This window comes from Hirundo rustica, chromosome 3 (genome assembly GCF_015227805.2).
Source record: "Hirundo rustica isolate bHirRus1 chromosome 3, bHirRus1.pri.v3, whole genome shotgun sequence".
Taxonomy (NCBI): Eukaryota; Metazoa; Chordata; class Aves; order Passeriformes; family Hirundinidae; genus Hirundo; species Hirundo rustica.
Genome location: NC_053452.1, coordinates 22040846 through 22061071, shown reverse-complemented (window position 1 = coordinate 22061071; position 20226 = coordinate 22040846). Strand labels below are relative to the sequence as shown.

The 20226-nt window shown below is 40.0% G+C and overlaps 1 protein-coding gene across 1 annotated transcript in view; it reads right to left on the bottom strand.

The window, feature by feature from the left end:
- Positions 1-20226, bottom strand: part of USH2A (usherin) — a 391984-nt gene that overhangs the window by 26855 nt on the left and 344903 nt on the right. The window contains exons 62-64 of the mRNA XM_040059986.2: positions 6165-6392; positions 3810-5326; positions 2500-2818 (exon numbers count right to left, since the gene is read on the bottom strand). Of these exons, the coding sequence (XP_039915920.1) occupies positions 2500-2818; positions 3810-5326; positions 6165-6392 (2064 nt within the window). The remainder of the gene's footprint in view (positions 1-2499; positions 2819-3809; positions 5327-6164; positions 6393-20226) is intronic.

Here is a 20226-nt window from a genome sequence, read left to right as displayed (position 1 = left end):
CTGCATTCTGCTGGAGGAAATTCAGTTGCATTTAAAGTTTTATGTCCAGCAAACAAGCCTCAAATACAGAGACAGGAGAATCAATATCCAGTTTAAGTGAAATATAAATCTGGGTTTCATCAGCATAATAGCAAAAGCCAAGCCCTGTACTTACGAATAACTTGTCTCACAGGCAAGATATAAATTGTCAACAATGGAGAAGCTCAGAATACATCCCAGAGGACTGCTGCAAGTGACTTAAGCAGAAGACAAACACATGCATTGAAAAACCTCTCATGGTGAAATAAATTTTCACTGGTGAAAAAACCTAAAAATTATTTAGAGTTCCAATCAAAAGCTCAGCCTGGTTATGGAGCAAAATCAAGATAAAAAGCTAAATTTTGAATACAGCGCATTAAAGCACAGGAAACTGATCAAGAGGTTTCTTTTATTTTTTTTTTTTTTAATCTGTCATTGATAAGTCATTAAAAATGTTGGCTGAAGAAAGTCTCTGTGGTATCAACTTCCCAAAAAACAGCTACTGACTGAGATAATTAAAAGATAGTCCAGCTGAGAACATCCCAAAGCCAGTATCTACAACGTCCAGCTTGGAGAGTTTTTCTTCATCTAAGAAAGATTCCTAACAAGTATGGTTTGGGTCTGCTACCAATGATTGCTGTGTACTTAGCCCCATCTGCACTTGAATCCACATTCCCCACAGATCCAGGCTAAAGCAGCAAGGAAATCTGGTCTAACAATAGTTCTGCTGACACAGGCTGTACAATTTCTATCCTTGCATCTGCAAGGATGGAGAACTTGATCCAAAACACAGCTGGACACAGTCCTGAGAGCCTGGTCTATCTGGACCTGCCTCAAGCAGGGAGTTAGGCTAGATGCCTTCTGCACGTCCCTTTCAAACTGCAGGACTCGATGAGTCTATGAGATGTGCGCATGCAGCAGCTGGATAGACTAATGTGATAAAGCAAGTTTTTAGGTTTAATTCTTCATGGTTTCTGGCTACTTAAAAGGAGAAAGCAATAGCCATGGAGCAGAGCTACCAAAGAGCCTGATCTATACAGTGCGCTCTCATCAAACTTGCAGGTGACACCAAACTGGAAGAACCAGCTGATATGCTGAAGGACAGGTCTGCCAATCAGAAGGCCTTAGAGAATGGGAATTTCATCAAGACAGATGCAAAATCCTGCTCCTGGGGAGGAATAACTTCTTGAAAAATCATAGGGTCAGCGTTACTGACCAACTCAGGACTACCTCTGCTTCAAAGCACCTAAAGGTCGAAAGCTGAATATGAGCCAGCAGAGTAATCTGGCAGCAAAGATGGCCAGCATCCTGAGATGTTTAACAAAAACACAGCCAGACAATTAAAGAAAGTGATTACCTCCCTTTATTTAGTATCTGTTTTATTTTGGCCTCCAAATGCCAGAAAGATATTGATAAATTGGAGTTCAGTGGAAGGCCATCAAGGTAATCAGGGGGTTGGAAAAGCGCTTGTAAGGAGAAGCTGTGGGACTTGAGCTTATTCAGCTTGGGGAAGAGATGGGTTTGAAGAGACTTGATTGCAGTCCCATGGCAGGTTAATGAGAGGGTGGAGCCTATTTCTTTACTGTCATATATGTTGGGAGGGGACAAGAGAAAACAGGTGTAAGTTCAAGTAAAAAAAAGGTTTAGACTGAACATAACAAAAAACTTTTTTGCAAAGAGGACAGTCAGGCAGTGGAGCAGACTGTCTGTAAGGTTACAATCTCCTCCCCAAAGGTTTTCAAGATGCAACCGGATAAAGCCCTGCAAAACCTCAGCTGACCTCTTTACGATCCTGCTTCGGGCAAAAAGTTGGGCTGGATGGCCCCCTGAGGGCCCTTCCAACCTGAATTATCTTGTAATCCTATAAAGCCAATGAGCCTTGTAAAAGAAAGATTGCTCCACCTTGCTCAAGAGGTGGAATGCACTATTTCAGGTATATATTAAACAAAATGAGGACACCAACCATCAACAGCAAATTCACTCTTGAACCATCAAAAAAATGTGCTTATCATTCTAATGATTAATTTAAAGAAAAAACCCCAGTCCCTCTGGATGTAAAATCCTCTAAGATCTAAAATTAATCTAAGATCTAAATTAAAAATTAATTCATTATAGATGGGGGGAGGAGAAAAAAGAAAAAAAAAGAAAAAAAAAAAACGAAAAAAAAAAAAAAAAAAAAAAAGAAAAAAAAACCGCCTATTAAGAACTAGAATTTCCCATAACAGACTTGCAGAGGCTCTGGAGCGTGCACAAACATTTAACATATAAGATACACAGGCACCTACTACTAAGCTAAACAAGTGCTGAATGAATTTGTTGCTTGTATGGAGTTATTTTCAGCTTCTCAAGTCCTTAAAACACATTCACAATAATCATTCAGGTTTCACAATGCTATTAATGTTAGAACTGAGATGTGTATGTTCTTTGTAAGTAAATGTACTGCAATCATAATCAGAGCTGCTAAATAGCTTCAATTCCCACCTGGTATTCGTACTCTGTGTAAGGTAGCAACTTGTCGTCTTTGAAGGAGGTTGAAGAACCATTGTAAACGAGTGAGAGGTCTAAATTTATGTGGGCTTGAGTTGTTCGCCTCCTGTAAAGTTCATAGTATAAAATCTTCCCGTTTGGCTGCTTCGGGCCGGTCCACAGGATGGAAGCAGTCGACTGGAAGCCGCTGGCTGTTTGTATTTCAATGAGAGGGGCCGGCTGCGCTGCCGGCGGCGCCTCCAGCGTCTGTGCCCATGCCCACTCACTGGAGGCACATCCCAGCTCCGTGCAAGCTTGGAGCTGGACTTCGTACCTTCGGGAACACAAAGCAGGAGCAAGGTGATTAAAACGCTGTAGATACAAATCTGAACAGTGTGAGAGATCCGGCGTATTTCTTAATTTCTCCCGGTCTCTGGAATTTTTAATAGGCATGCAATTTGTATGAAGACACAGATTATGTGCTGTGCCTTGTGTAGCAAAGAGGAAGAACACTTTCTTCTGGGTTTTTATTTGGGTGTGGTTTGGTTTTTTCCTGAGCAGTTAACATCTGCAGGAGTCAAGTGATCATTTTGATTTTGATGATATAAATAAAAATGATGATTCATTGTAAGAAATTATTTGGATGTCATTTGAGAGCTGTAGAGATCCTCTATTACTCTCTTTGGATTTAGATTAGTTATATGCAAATCGTAGACAAACTTATCAACCATGTAACACACACAAATTATGTCTACACAAACATATAAGGAAAGGTCAAGTAAATAGTCAAGAATTAGTGGGGAAGATACTACTTCAGTATCAAGTGCATTTCCGTAGCAGAGTCTGGTACCCTCTCTTAAGCTTTAGCTTTTACTTATTCACAAATCACTTGTTTCCAGCTCGAGAATTCAAACATTTTCCATTAATTTCAGCTCAGCTACCCTGTGAATGGGCCAGCTACCATGACTTTGGTCTCCCCACCCCAAATTTTGTCAACTAAAGCCCTATTTATTCTTGATAGCAGACACCATGGTAAACATAGACCAGTACAAGATTGCAGATTTGGGAGTGTATAGCAGAGTGCTGAATTACCCCCTTTTATTAAATACAATCTCAGTCAACACTATGCACTTCATCAAGATGATATAAAGCTGGTGTTACTATAAATTTAAAAGAAAATCAATCCTTGTTTTATTATTTGCTTTTTAGCAAGCAACCCCGTGGGTCTGACTATCTGCTGAAGCAAGATGGCTGAGCTTGATAATCACCAGCCCACTGCATCACCCCACAACATTTATTCAACAAATGGGTTCTTCCAGACCTACCTGCTATAGGGCTGTAGCTGTGCCACTATGTATGACCGTCTCAGAAAGGAAACATGAGACGCATCAAAGTCAAAAGTCTTCTTTCCTGTTTCACCAGGCTTGTGGATCGAGACTGTGTAGTTTCTAATGTCACCATTTACTTTGATAGGAGGATCCCAGGCCACCAAAATCTCACTGGAAGACCATGCCTGCAATCTAGGAGGCAACATCCCAGATGGAGCGGAGGGGTTGGTTTTTATCTGAGCTGAGGGGCTGGTGATGCTGCCCTGGCTGTTATTTGCTGTGACAGTGTAGCTGTACTCCATGCCTGGCATTAGGGTGAAATCGAGATAGCGAGTTTCCAGACCGGAGTAAACAAGTACGCCATCCCTCCTTAGGTCATAGCTCGTGATTTTGCCATTGGGCTTATCTGGGAGTTTCCATGTGATTTCAATTGACTCCGAGCCCATGACCAGCAGCCTGGGAGCTTCCATATTTAATGGTGGAGCCTCCATGGTCATCACAGACTGGGATGTACTAGAGGTGCAGCCCCCAGCAGTACAGGCAACCAAGGCAAAATCGTACTGCGTGTAAGGCTGCAGGTTAGAGACCAGCATTTGCAAACTGTTGCCAGGATAATACTCTTCATTGCCTGATTTCAATATGTACTTGGTGATATCCCCATTTTGTATTTGGGGAGGTGCCCAGGATGCACTGATTTGAGTGGCACTGACAGCCTGCAGAGATGGGGGGTCCACCAAGGCAGGAGCCGCTTCCAGTGTCCGTATTGCAGCTGGCTCACTGGTAGAGCAGCCCCCCATGGTACAGGCAACCACTGCATAGCTGTACACCGTGTAGGGCAGCAAGTCCTCGTCCATGTAGCTGAGAGTAGCCGCATCAAAGCTGAAAGGGTAGAGAACATCATTCTTCAGCAGCCTGTATGACTGGAGAATGCCATTGGGCTGTGCTGGGGGCGTCCAGGATATGAGCACTTTATGGGGGTTGGCTGACACCACAGATAAACTGGGGACAGCAAGGCTTTTTGGGGCAGTTTGACTAGTCTTTGCCACTGTCCAGGAGCTGTCAGCATAGCCTGCTGCATTCCAGGTGCGTATTTTATATTCATACCTTGTCCATGGCTGTAAACTTTTATCATTATAGGTGAATGTATTGCTTTCAGTGTTATATTCTGTGAAGACAATTTTCTCGTCTTCTGTTGTTGCTCCGTGCCCTGCGACAGTCTCTTCTATGTGTCTGTGAATAACTTCATAGCGAATTATTTTTCCATTTGGATTAATTGGCTGAAACCATCTCAGCTCAATGTTGGTGGCATTCACTGCCTGGATTACAGGTGCCATCTGGGACACTGGGGGTGCTTCATCTGTCCAGACTGGCTGGGGTGGAGAGTGAGTGCAGCCCGCTGCATTGCACGCCTCCAGCACGAGCGTGTACAGGGTGTACGGCTCGAGGCGCCGGAAGAGGAACTGGCGAGATAAACCACTGTACTCCAGGTGGTCATCACTGAAAACATTGTAGGTCTGGTGAATTAAGGGAAAAAAAAAAAAAGAAAGAAAGGCAGGCAGGGAAAGAAGGAAGGACAGAAGCCAAGATAAAAGGAAACCAAAACAAAACAATTCTTGTTAATAACCAGTAGATGAGACCCTTGATCTTTGCAGTATGGTAAGGACTATTAATCAATGATTCAGAAACTTGTTGCTAGTAACAATCTGCACACAAGCAGATCATTGATATAAAAGGAATGTTTTGATCCAATTTTCATGATTTTTTTTTTTCATTTTGAATGCAGTAATAAATCACTTAGTGACAGATTTCATTATATTTGATTGTTATCAGGTTTCATCGTAAGGCTCTCACAGGCCAGCAGAAAGCTTCTCACAGACTAGCTCTAAAGAATATCACTTAAGGAAAAAAACCCCTCCAAATAAACCCATCTAGTTGCAAACCTTGCAGGTAAATGTTTGCACTCAGTTGAAACCATTGAGCTAAAAGAAGTCCCAAATTTCCAAACAACATTCTATTAAACCCAGGTTTTTTACAGACACATTTTTGTCATGTCCAATTTTACGATGACTAAGATTATGAGCTTTCATGTGCAGCTTTCTATGCGTTAAATGAACAATTCGTTTCAGTGTAAATGAAAATTTACAGTCACAGAGTAGCACAAGAATGTTATTATTCATTTTAATGACAAACATAGAGAACTCACAGAGTGTCATGGGCTTATATAGGACTTCATCTTATTTTAAACTATAATGCACTTGATTCAGTCTTTTTCAGCAAAAAAAATGTTTTAATTTGATATTCAGCAATTCCCTCCTCTTTTTTAATCAAGTGAACTGTCAAGATGAAGATTACCTTAATCACGCCATTGGGTTGGGAGGGCTCCGACCATTTCAGCAGCAGAGCCCTGCCATTTTCTTTCTTTTCCACAGTGAAGTTGCTCAGGCCACTGGGTGAAGCTTCCAAAGTGCGCACAGATGTCCAGGGGCTTGAAACCTGCCCGGCGTTGTTTACAGCTACGACATGAATATGATATGTTGTGAAAGGTTTCAATCCAAATAAATGAGCCTGATGCTTTGTTCCCTGAAGCAAGAATACAGATGTTTGAGTTAGTTAAAAAAGTAATCAGCATCTGTGGTTTATGTCACTTGGAAAATGAGGCCTCAGCTCTGGGTCACTTCTGACTGCTTTGCAGAATACCCCATCTGGTTACTAGGATTTTTTTGTGTGTGTTTTTTTTTTTTTTTTTTTTATGATTGAGTCTCAAAAAAAAATTCTTAGAGTTTAAAAAAATTGTCGATCATTATGATGTAGCCTTTGTAGTGAATTCCTTGGGAGCCCTTCACAGTCTGAATCTCAGCTAGGACACAACTTACAGTTCATTCAGCACGTGTCTGAGCTTATTCAGTAAGGATGAAGCTTCCTGGAAGTGGACTCAAGCATGTAAAAAACCTGTGGTACACGAGTGTTGCCTGCCTCTACAGAAATCGTACACATCTTGTGTGTACATGTGACATTTCATGGGCATGCTGTCCTGTTCTAGCCACTCAGGCCATGGTAATCTGGATAAACAATTTGTGAATCCCACCAGGCTCAGCCAGGGCTGCAAGGACAAGGGCTGACCTGCTGCCACACCGGAACACAGCCCAGCAGAGGGGTATGGTGGGGATACAGGCTGATGGACATCAGCCATGGCCAGGGGAAGCCACTGGCATCCCAGCTCACCCCAAACAGTATCTGACACAGTCCTGACACTGCTCGGGCAAGGAGAGCCTCAGCAACAAATCTGATCTAGGCAGGAAGGCAAAACAGCCATGGAATTATGTTGAACAGTCACAAAAGGCACAGTGACCAACTGTGCAGATGTGTCTGATCAGAGGAGCAAAGACAAAAGGAGTTCAGCTGATCACTGATATATTTAATCTCATTTTCAGCTGTACTTTGGCATGAATTATATAGACCATAAGAAAGGGAGGGCAGGAATTCAGTTGCCTTCATGAGACAGAAAGCGCTGAAGTCAATTTGCCCATGTCAGTAAGTTATATTAAGTTGTTAAATGCTAACATTTCCAATTGTTTAATATTTAAACATTTGTTGAGCTATCATATCAGACTCAGAAACAAATTTTAAAGAAATATTAATTTCTTTTTTTAAATATTAAAAGTTAGAGCATAAATATTTAAATAGTTATTTCCTCAAAACAATGAGTTAGTCTTCTAGATAAATATAGCACAGCATTTGAATGACCATTATGAATATTAAATCTGAAGATGCCACAAGTACAGATTATAAACATACTTTTCTGATAAATGATTCCTTTTTTTCTGTTAAACAGGGCAAACACTAGCAAGATTAATAATGCAAAAAAGTATAATTCTTTGTTAGGAATTCCCAGTCATCACTGCCAAAAAAGCATAAGCTGAAATGCAAATAGCAATCACCTCGAACAGATTATATATAAAAAACGCTCTGGCTGCTGTGGGACATTTAGAGATATCTTTTGTCATAAGAAACATGGAAAGCATGTGGGCTATAAAGCAAAAACATATGTATATTGTCAATAGCAGCACCTGTTCAATTACAGTTTATTTCGGTACAGAGAATTTCGTTCAGCCCCTAGATGGCAATACTATCAAACAATTTTTGTAACATGAGTACTTAATGATTAACAACGTGCGTTCAGTCATCCAACATACTCAAGGCAGCCATTAAAAAAATAACAAACCTGATTTCATTATAGATTCTTTTAATAAACATTTATGGCTTAGATCCTTGAAAGTGGAAGCATTTAAACTGCCATAGCCAAAAAACCTATACAGCCAACTGCAAAATTATGAACTGCAGGTTAAAGAACCACGTTTAAATCGAGGCTCATGCTTAGCATAAAAATCTGGCATCAGAAATTATGTTGGCACAAAACATGATTAAAATTAGCTTTACAATTGGATGTAGTCTGTATTAATAGTTTTTACGAGGACAGCTATCTATTAGGTTTTCAAAACAGAACTTTTAAAAGCCTAAAATTTACATTCCATGGTTCGGGGGTGGGGATGGGAGGAAGGGAGCACATAGCATTAAATTACTGCCCCTGAACTGCTACACAGAGGCTCTCTGAAGGTACAAACACATTATTAAAAGCATCAGACAAAAAGCAATGGCTCTGCTTTTTAATGAGCTGCATCATCGGGTGGGTTTCTGTGGCAGCAATGCTACAAAACACTAGATTTCTATGTTTAACCAGAAAACTGGCATATTTTTCATCACCCTCTACCATTTTCCTACTAAACCCCAAGATTTAATTATTTACAATCCTCACTATACTTTGAAATGAAACAAGGATGGAGGGATTTCCTTGCCTACAGTTCATCATGTTCTCTGGGGACTGCTAAACCATTCCTTCCAGGGATGACTTTTATCCCTGGCTCCTACAGATACTTCTTGAAGAGCAAATGGTTTACAAGTATTTTTGTTTTGTTTAGTTTTGAAGTAAGCTCAGGGGATGTACTCCTAGAATACAGAGCCATGCTTTCTCCCCCTGCACTGCTGCCATTGCCAGTCATGAATTTGCTCAGCTCAAAGGCTGATGTTGAAAAGAGTATGGATGGCAGACTCGGTGATTCATTTTAAGAATCACTTTATGTCCTCCCATGACTTTTTCAGCCTAGAAATACTGTCCTGCTGGAATGGTCAAATATAAATCCTAAAATACAACTTGCACTTATAGCACTGTAACTTTGGCTTCAGTGGGCAATGACACAGCCTTAAACAGGCGCAGGAACAAAATCATTGTCTGGAATATTCTCCCAGTCTTCCTCTGCAAAACCATAAACTCGGATTTCCCAGTTCACACATGCTAACAGTCCAGATTTCATTCATCATTAAAAGAAAACCAACAAAATAAAATTTTAATGTGAACATCAAGATGTTCCTAGACCGGCTGACCATGAAATCCAATGGACTTCAAGCCCGTGACCTCCTTCCTCTGTCCCCAACTGTGAAGCATTCTCACCCCATCAGTCATTAAATTAAGAATATTCCAGCAAATATTTAAGTGTGTACAGTTTCACATTCCTCCTCTATGGCCCTTTCATTCTTTCCATGTAAACACTACAGAAATGGACACCTGACAGAGGAGGGAGGTTGTGACAAGTCACTGTGACCTGATCACAGCCTGTAGCCCAGAGCCTAGCCTTTGACACAGTCCTTGCTTTTGGCAGCCTGGTATCCTCCCCTGTTGTAGCTCTAGCAGCACCACCACTACTCCAGGCACGACTTTTGGTTTTGCTCTGTAAAGTGCTTTGCACACTGCCAGTGGCAGCACAAGCTGTTAACAGCAACAAATACACCCCTCCACTAATTCCACTCTTCTCACTGTAAATTAAGATAAAAGTTATTTAAAAGAAAACCTTGTTTTAACACAGTTTTCCAAGCATAAAAAGAGAGAACGTGAATCATGAATAATGCATTCGTCAAGATTTGCTTCAGATTGCCTTTTTTGTTTGTTTATTTTTTAATTCATGAACACAGAAGACACTTAAAGTCTGGAAACGAATTAGCATAGTCTTTCATGCTGTTCAAAGGCAGTGGCATCCGTAATGCAAGGTGCCTGTCTTCCGTGATACCTCTTGGTCCTCCTCCCAGGCATGGGCAAGGCTGTGCAGCCTTCAAGGGTCTGATGATTTTACACTGCCTACTATGATTGCTTTTGACTATTTGAAGTGCCCCTAAGGCGGCAACAGGGTCAAGAGGTCTTTGTAGGTTGAAAATGATCAAAAATTAGCATTGATCTGTAGCTGTCAATAATACTCTGCACGGGTGGACTCCCTGCACAAATGTTTAAACTGCATAAAACTACACAACCTAGTCATCTTTGAATCTATCGATCTGATGAAGCAGCACTTTCCAGGGGTGTCACTCTGGGCTTTTCTTGTTCTTTCAAGGCAGGCCAGCTTACCCAATCACCTAGGTCTCAGGGAATGAGTTCAAACCATGACAGACACATCAAAATACGTCTGAATCACAGAAGAGCTGTCCAACAGGCAGCTTGAATATCTGTCCCTTCTTCAGGGGTAATCATCAAAGCTCAGCAAGTCATCACCAGTCATGTTAAGGTTAGGCTCTGGTTTCTTCTCCCTCCCTATCTCCTCTTTGTACCATAATCTCTGCTTGGCATGTATCCTGAATAGCTGAATAAAAAGCTAGCTCATTCTTTCTGTGAGCCTCTAACTAAACCCAGTGGCACCAGACACTATCACACTGCTAACTGTAGTAATGGCACAGGGATCCAAACCAGCTCCTTCATAACCCATGGACATAAATGATAGGAAGGATGTTCAGTAGAACATCCTTTTGTCTAGTGGCAGAGACGGGGAATTTTCCCTGGACAAGGGAGGAGAAAGCTATGGTCTCCTGACAGCCAGAACATCAGTCCAACTATCGTCTGACTAAAATTTTTGAATTCTCCATCAAGGAAGTCAAACAGATTCCTCCACATGTGACAGAAGTGAGGAGGGATACTTGGGAGTTTATAAAGACACTCAGTTTATCCTCACCTTTCTTATTACCGTCTTCTCCAGCTTCTTGTCTAATCCAGACTGCTTTTTTCTGCAAAGCACTGGGAGAACTTCTACATTGACTCTGCTCTGATGTTCACTCTTATTTCCCAGACTATCCTTAGCCCCTTGCCTTCACTCTAAACATTACACATACTGAGCTCATATTCACATGCGAACACTTATTTGTCCTTTGGGCTGCTTTCATTCTCGGGTTTATATCATGCACACCGTGTCTTTTCCATTTAAAAAATCTACTCTTTTCCTAAAGCCTTATGCTCAGATTCACAAGGATATAACTTATGGATGCACAAGTAATCTATGAGTCTATTCCTGTAGCAGTGTGGACTGGAATATAAATTATTCCCATGGTAGTACTGAAAAATCTCAAAGGTTAGTCACACAGAAACCAACATGTTATTCATTTGACCAGAAATTATCTTGCCTACAGGTAACCAGAATTTCAATTTTTACAAGAAATTGATGGTGCACTAGTTATTTTCCTTCCAATTTGTATTAAAAAAATATATTTTTCTTTTTTTGTTGTTGTAAATTTCACTCTCCAAATTTTACTTTTGAAGATCTTTGCATCTCATTTTAGAATTTTAAAATTGCCTTTCAACACTTACATTTAATTTGAAATAATGACTTGATTATTTGACCAAATATCAAAAATTATTTGACCAAAGCCTGAACCAACAGGCTTTCAATAGCAGCAAAATGTACCACACAGGTAATAATTTTTATGGCACATAAAACCCAAATAATATAACTAGACAAATATTTAAATAAAATTTTTAAGTTCATAAATCCAGATAGTCCTTTATTAAACCTGAAATAATTTTTAAACATTTTTGCCCAGGGAATGTTCATCCAAATTGTCTTTCATTGGGATGAAAGGACACTCCTCCTTTCCCAGCCCTGAGATAAGATAGATGCAATCTTTTCTTTTACAGTGGCTAGGAAATTACATTCAAAAATTCATTACATTTGAGCTTGCTTTTCTATAAATACATGTAAGAAATTTTAGTTTTAAAATGTATTACAATAAATTCAGCCCACAAAGTAAAGCACATAAAGTAGCTTCTTACTGAAACATAAACATTGATTACATGATCATAAAACATTCTTTACTTGAGATTCCTGGCAAAAGTAATGCTTTCTTTTTTGTTTTAACTCTAAGATTATTATTTTTTTTTTTTTAAAAGACCAATGGTAGTTTTGCCATCAACACCAGAGAACACAATTTTTCTCCCCTCTGTGACCCTATGTTCTCATCCTTTCCTAACAGCACCATGCTGGCAGCATTTTTAATCAAAACACTAATCTGCACACCCTATGTCACTTACCACAGAACTGAATCATTTCCTACGCCAACTGTCCTACATGGGCTTGTGGACTGTACTAGGAAGAAACCTTTAAAAATAGCACTAATCTAAATTCAAAATATTCTGCAAACAACAACAACTATTACCTGATATAAAAATACTACATTGCAATTCATTTTCCTCCTTCCTGGCAGGGCATGTAAGGAACTGTGAATCACGTGTAGCTGAATCTGGTTTGTGGAGTTGCTGCCTATTTTCACATTAGACAGTTTTCTTTCCTGGCATATCTGGGACCTGCTGCAGTTTCACCAGGCATCCGAATCCCTAGCTTTGACTTGAAAGCAAAGCAACACAAAGAAAACTGGGATGCATGGTACATTAAAATGAAATCAAATAAAATCAAGTTGGCCTTTGGGTAGCAGCACACTTTTAAAACACCAATGATGTTGAACTTTTGATGGTAAAACCTTAAAGAAATCTCTTTGGGCAAAGCCAACATTGTTACTTCAGTGACTCCCTCTCCCTCTCCCTCTCCCTCTCCTCTCCCTCTCCCTCTCCCTCTCCCTCTCCTCTCCCTCTCCCTCTCCCTCTCCCCTCCTCTCCTCTCCCCTCCTCTCCTCTCCTCTCCTCTCCTCTCCTCTCCTCTCCTCTCCTCTCCTCTCCTCTCCTCTCCTCTCCTCTCCTCTCCTCTCCTCTCCTCTCCTCTCCTCTCCTCTCCTCTCCTCTCCTCTCCTCTCCTCTCCTCTCCTCTCCTCTCCTCTCCTCTCCTCTCCTCTCCTCTCCTCTCCTCTCCTCTCCTCTCCTCTCCTCTCCTCTCCTCTCCTCTCCTCTCCTCTCCTCTCCTCTTCTCTCCTTTTTGCTTTTCTCTTATTTGTTTTTCTCTTATTTTCTCTTTTCTTTCATATTAATTTCTTTAAAATTCATCAAACATCATTGAATGGCACCTTCTCAAAAATGTATTTCCATCTGTATTTGTCTAATTTCTACTAAGAAATAATGAAAACCAAAAAAAGATTTCTTTTTCTGTATGACTAAATAAATCAAATAAACCAAAATATCAATGACATGACATTCCACTATAGGCACCAACTAGAGGACGATGTCAACATGTTTTCCTAACATTAATATTTTATCTCTAACAACACTCACAAGACCTACTGTATAATAAACCATAGTTTTTCACCTTATTTTTCCCCCCATATTTTTCCACTTTAAACCATGTTTATTATTCCTCACAGTTAGAAAGTAAGATAGAAGGAAAGAAGCAGTGTTTTTATAAACCAGATAGATGATGGGACAGCTTCCCATAAACTTTGGGTTTAGTCAGTTCAAAGCTGACATTACTACTAACCCCAAATGGTATTTTTTGTGTTCAATAATCATGTTGAACATGAGCAACTAGACTAAGTTTCTCTTCAAAATAGGACAGGCTACATCTGAAGGGAAAAAAAAAAAATTACTATTTGAGACACAATGGAGCATAACATTAGATACTTGAATCACAACAAAAAATAGTTGTGTCACCCTTGGAGAAATGTGCGTATCTTGTACGTGTTGATGTTTAGGTGAATAGGGTATGCTTTGTGGAGAGCTGGTGGGAGTGAGAGGAGAGAGCAGCCTCATCAGCAAAGACTTCAGGTATGTAACATGCAGCATGATATTAAAGCAATGTCAAACCCTACAGAACTGAGCTGGGAGATTTGCGTGCCATTCCAAACTCACCCACCATGTAATGTGGAATCTGCATAAACACATTAAGGTAGTGTAGAACTTGCAGCTTTTCTCGGTCACAAGGGGAATAGGAATGAAGAATCTTTCAGGTGGAGCTTTATGATCTTGGGTAGAAACATATCTTCAGGGAAGGTAGAAAGCTAAGAAAGTCAAGCATACACAGCCTGGTTGGAGTTTGTGCCTCTTCATTACTAGTGGTGCACTCATCCAGCTAAACTCCAAGATTATGTTTAATGTAAGTACCAAATGCAGTACTCCTGATGAGCAATGACTTTCCATCCACTATTTGTTAACATTTAGGAGTTGGGTTTCTCTCATGGATTTATTCCATAGTGTCTGTAGACATGGCAAGAAAGAGAAAGGAAAAAAAAAAAAAAAAACCACCAAAAAAACCCCACCCCCACAACCACAAAAGAAAACAACCACTGCTGCCACTGCTGCTGTCAAACAGCAGCTAGAGCCTAAGGGCTCAAACCTGCAAATGGTAGGGGGTACATCCTTAATATGGAGCATTAGGGGGTTAATGTTATATTTTTTTCCTAATGCCATAAACCGTATTTTCCATTTGATATTTTGGCTGATGGCCAGAATCAGAACAAACAAGATCTGGACTGCCACCACATCAGTCTTCTTAGTCTCTCTCTCTCTCTTTTTTTTTTTTTTTTTTTCCCTAATAATGTCCAGAGCAGTAGGAGCTTTATCAACCAATGTAATGAAACCATGAATGTTTTTGTCATCCATAAAAATGGGCAATTTATGTCCACAAACTTCTCAGCTCAAGGTATCTTATGGCACTCAGTTTTACCTTGTTGCAGAAAGAATGTGCTTTTGTCATGACCATGCCTTCTGGTTTCATTTGAAGTTTTGTTTTCCAATAATTCACATTGACCCTATTACATTTTTGACTTCAAATATATGTGCCTTCTTCATATCCTTCCAAATAATATCATGTATGATAATGTGAGGAAAAGTAGCTCTGAACACTGTAAAACCTTTGCCATCTGATCTTAAAATGACCTGGGTGCAGTATCTCAAAATTTCTCTTTTCTGTAAAATTTGAGAAAGAGACTTTGGCTGTAGTTTTGTTGAATGGAAGCCAGATAGGAACGACTTCTTGGTTTTCCCCTATGAAAGCAAGTATTTTCAATTTTTGCCTTTGCACAGCTCAAGAGCTGTAACAGGGAAAGAGGAAGGTAAAGAGAAAAACAGAGTTTGAAGGAAATCTTTACGGGGACTTGTATAAGTTACTTGCACAATCTGAATCTTAACACACATTGCAGGTGAACTCCCACATCAGTTTCCTTGAACACGCCTCTGACTGTCAGTTGTGCTCCATAAAATTAGGACTTTGCAGTTATATATTACTTTTCATCATAGGATCTCACATCATGTTACAAACATTAATTAATTAAGTCTCAGGATATCCTCCTGTGCTCCTGTGTGCAGCTTCAGGAAACTATAGTTATTGGTTTAGATCCCATTTTACACAGGTACAATAGAAGTGTCATATTATTGTTAAATGCAAGCTTAGTTTATTCCCTTTTCTCAATCACTCTGAGTCCTTGTCTCTCTCACCCAACACATGCAAAAAAAGAGCAGTTCTAACTGCTAAGTAGAGGAAGATAGCACAGCCTCCAGGCAATTCACAGCTTTAAATCCCTGCTTTCTGCCAACACAATGGGAAATAAAAGCAGCATTTTAAAGGAGACTAAAAGGTTTTTGCTTCCTATTTTTTTAATTCCTTTTTCTCTGCCCTGTACTGAACAGTCCTAGCTCTTCATTCAAACTTGGTCTGCGCTGCATGTAATCACTTCTGAGAGACATTAAATGGTAAGCATAAACAATTTACTTGGAGCTACATTATAAAGGCCAAAGTTTAGTCTGAGTATGTGACTGAACTTAAAATGTCACCTTTAAAATGAACTGGGTATTAAAAAAAATGAAGGGCCCGAAAGTACAAACCTCAGTCTCTCAAAAGGCTTTTTTCTTCACCAGGTTTTCCATTCCTTTCCTCAATGCTTCACAATTTACAAATTCCTACATGAAGATACCTGCTTTACAAGCAGAAACTGGCTGAGAGTAAAGGAGAGTATGCAGGTAGCCATTTGGGAAAGGTGCAGTCCAATTATGCCAGTATAAGCCAGGAAAAAGAGATTTGCTCTGCACCTTTTTGTACAGAGCAGGTACCATTAGCAGAAGGACAGAAACACAGAGTGTTTGTGCAGAGAGGGATGATTTCTCTCTTTTCTGTGCCTGGAGGGAAGTTCAACCTATTTTGTGAATATTAGGAGGGGATATGGATCAGACAGGCATTTACTCTTCAGGGACACATTCCTCAGCAAAGCACAGCTTCCCATGAAAATACTGAGAGGTTGACACTTTCCTTTGAGATCTTTATGGGATGTTCCCCCAGTTTTGCTGTAGGGGATTGCTACAGGGGATCCCTTCCCCTTCTGCATGTATGAGTTAGTGGAGAACCTCAGTGAGTAGGCTGGAAACTCCCATGTCACTTGGAGGTAAAAAGGAACACAAATCTTGTTTTGCCATTGCAGCCGCTATGGACTGCCCTGTTGATGAAAACAGCAAGGTCCAAGAAAGAACACGGTCTATTCTGTGTCCCTTAGCAGTTGTGTCTTGCCATATGAAGAATCAACTCCACACTGAGGAAAGGCTTGAAAAGAAGACAAGAAAAAAGAATGATAATGGAGTCTGGTAAAGTAACTGGAAGAGAATCTGCCTTCAGGTTTTAAGTCTTGAAACTAAGTAAACCCAAATGAACATGGATGGATGAACATCCAGACCCTCCTAGGATCACATGGGTACAATTCCCTCTACCTTAAGCTTACAGGGTGCACTGTTGGAAAGAAACTCACCCTGACACAGCATATGAAGATGTGTCTGCACACTGCCCAATCCCATTTTCTATGCTGTCAGGTGAACACTGAGTTCATATACATACACAGAAAAACAGACAGCTATGTCTGCTGCATGGGAACAAGGAAAGCAGCTAGCTGAGCTTCACTTTGAAACATTAATGCCTAAATAAAACAGAGACTTTCATCATGTCTTTTCATTAGACCCTCCTAGTGTGGGCTGGCCTTCTCAGTGCAAAGCTCCTGCCAAAAGAGAAGAGTCTGAGCTGCTCGTGGTTTTCACCAGCCAGATGAATTAGTTAGGGAAGAGATGAAATATGTAAATACTGAAATATTACTTGAAAACTGAAGCATAACAAGTTTGGTTTGGATTCTGTATTTTCACTGGATATTTAAGTTACTTGGGGAGTTAAAATAGATCACGTAAGCTTAGTAAATAACATTTGGTGCTGATTTCTGAAGTGAAAATGTCTTTACAGCTCATTATCAACTCCAGCATATTAAGTTGTAAATCCACTAGTTTCACTGCCTCATCTATTGATTAGCTGCATGTATGCATGTTATAAATGAGCAATCCAAAAAGAAATTACTACAATTGAGTCATTTTGAGACAGACTTGCAAATGTATTTAAGTGTCCAAATATGAGGATAGGCACTATGGGAAAGAGTCACCATGTTCTCCTACATTCTAATCCAAACCTTGTGTAGCTACTGTCCTCAGTTCCTCCCTACACCCTGCACAGAGGGAAGGAGGTCTCTCCAAAGGGAAAATCTGGTGTTTAAGCTTAACCTCTGTTTTGAACGGCATGTTGGGGAAGCCACACTGTCTCATGACAGATTAGACAGACTAGCCTACATGTGCCATTCAAAGTATATAGAATTCACAGCTGTGATTTTTTTTTCCTTAAATTCAATTAAGACTCAAAGAACAATAAAGGCAGTAACAACATTTTTAATCAGCACACAGCAATAGACCATACAGGTCTGCTCCTTCTTGTTTCTTAAAATGAAAATTCATAGCTTCAGAAGTTGAACAGCAGCACTTTCAAAAGTCTTATAAAAGAATGTAAGCTTCCATTTGCCTTTTCAAGGATGCTGGATCAGGGTCTTCATAAGCAGAAGAACAAAACTACATGGTGAATGTAGAGGGCACCCATCCAGAACAGGGATTTGCTTTAGTTAATCTGAAGCAAAATATCTATTAAGTTAATACCGAAGAAAACGTCCTTCTGATTTCTGTGCACAGAACAGCATGTTGGATATGATCTTCAGTCTGAGATCATGTTACTCAAGTGTGGTTCAAAATTTCCATTAATACACTCAAACCAAATATCAATACAGGGGTTTGCTAACCAAGCAAGTTAAGGCATTGTGATGCTTCTATGCATGACCAGAAAGAGAAAAACTGTAGTATTCCTATTGCAAATTTTTTGTCTCAAAAATGTCTTATTTTAAATAAAACATGTTCTCAACTCTGTTTTTTCTCCAAGGCAGTACTGTATTTGACATCACGGCAACTAGAGATCAAACTATTTTACCTAGGTGGAAAAAGGTGATGTTTTCTTTCCCATTTGCTCTCATGGGGTCTCAATTCAGTCTTTTTAGACCTGGACTTTCCAGTAACATTAAGCACAGCACTTACACATGTCACTGTCTTAAGCTACAACTATAGTATAAATCTCATGATCTATTGGTACATCATGGGTCTAGCATTTCTAGCACAGACTAGTATTAGAAATAATCTAAATTATCATCTGTCTTGTACCCCTGAAGAGAAAACAATAAAAAATAATTTTATTATACCATAATGACAAAAATAATACTTCATCTGGGAGAAGATGTCTTCTGACTTCTCATTAATTCTTTTTTAAAGCCTGTTGAAATATAAGAGTTCTGAAAAGTTTCATTCATTTTGTTTGTACAGTGCAAAGTTTTCTTTATAGCAAAAATACAGAAAATTTATCACTGCAAGGAGTCCACTTCCCTCACCCTCTTGCAATATTAAAGGTGCATTTGCAATTCTGATCTTGTGGGACAATTGTAAACATGGTGTCTTTTTTTGCAGCCACTAGAATAGCATCTCCACACTGAATGGAATACTTATCTCATACTAGGAACTCCGCTCTGGATGGGAAAAAAATAAATTGATGCATTCAAACCTGCAGGAAGTGGACTTAGAAAAATACTTGGAGTAAAATTCAGAACTAAAAGAAGTAATGATTTGTGCTCTGCCCCAGTAGGTTAACCAGATCCTGGGACCTCTGTACATCTTCCCATTGTGAATATACTATTCCTCAGTGTCCTTTTGGCACACAGACAGCACACTCCAGGGGTCTCACTGGGCTGGCTCAAACCCCAGCAGTCACATCATCTCCACCTTAAGGTGGTGTGGGCACAGGACTGTTTAGAAGACAAACATACTACCATAAAAGAGGAAGGTGGAACAGCCATAGATTAGTTCAAAGAAGGCAGCTACAGCTGCAAAATCAAAGAGCTTGAGGATGTTGTACTGCAGGTCTAGCAGCTGCTCTTGCACCAACCATAGGATGCCTTAAGTGAATGTCTACGTGGTCGTCTCCCAAAGCTTTGCCTGTGCAGCCACACGGCCCCCATTAATACAAGACCTTTAAAGGACATTACCTAACTGAAGCAGAGTCCTGCCTGTTGTAAAGACTGCAGGACCCTCAGAGTATCTGGAAACAGAAACAAGTTCCTAACAAAAATCTGAAAAACACAGAAGTTATTTTCTACTAGACCCTCAGGATGGAAATTCCTGCTTCCTATTTCATCATATTCTCCAACTGTGTCCTTAGGAAGGAGGGCTGGTGAAGGAGAAAGAAGGGAGGAAGGAATGGTTTCCACAGTTTGGGTTGTAGGAGTAGAGCAGCCTAAATGTGCCAGAGGTGTAACAGGTGATATTAGATATCCTAAAAGATGTAACAATGGCACCTACTAATAGGGTAAGAAATATTTTTCTGAATCCACCAGCAACTTTGGCTGGGGTTCTTGCAGAAAGCCCTCTACTTCATGGGTAGAAACCTTTTTTCCATGCTCATGGTTTTTCTTGGCACTCATAAAGCAGTTCAACAAGCATATCCTTTCCAAATCATCTCGCCTGTCAGATGCTGATGAAGGGACATCTGTACCAATCTCTCTCTTTCTTTAAAGACCAAAGAGATTTTCTTTAAAGAATGCTAAAGAAACAGACTTGAGAATACAATACAGCTTTCCCAGTTAAACAATAAAATCCATCCATCATGGGTCCTTGTGAGTGCAGTATTAATACACTTGGTTGCCCCAGATCCCAGTTGTCATGCATTTCTGTAACTTTGGTCAGATTCAAGGTGCTGAGAGAAATATTTGTGTTTTATGAGGGGATAAACCCATAAATCAGACTTTGTTTCCTCATAATAGAGATTATATATGTAAACTA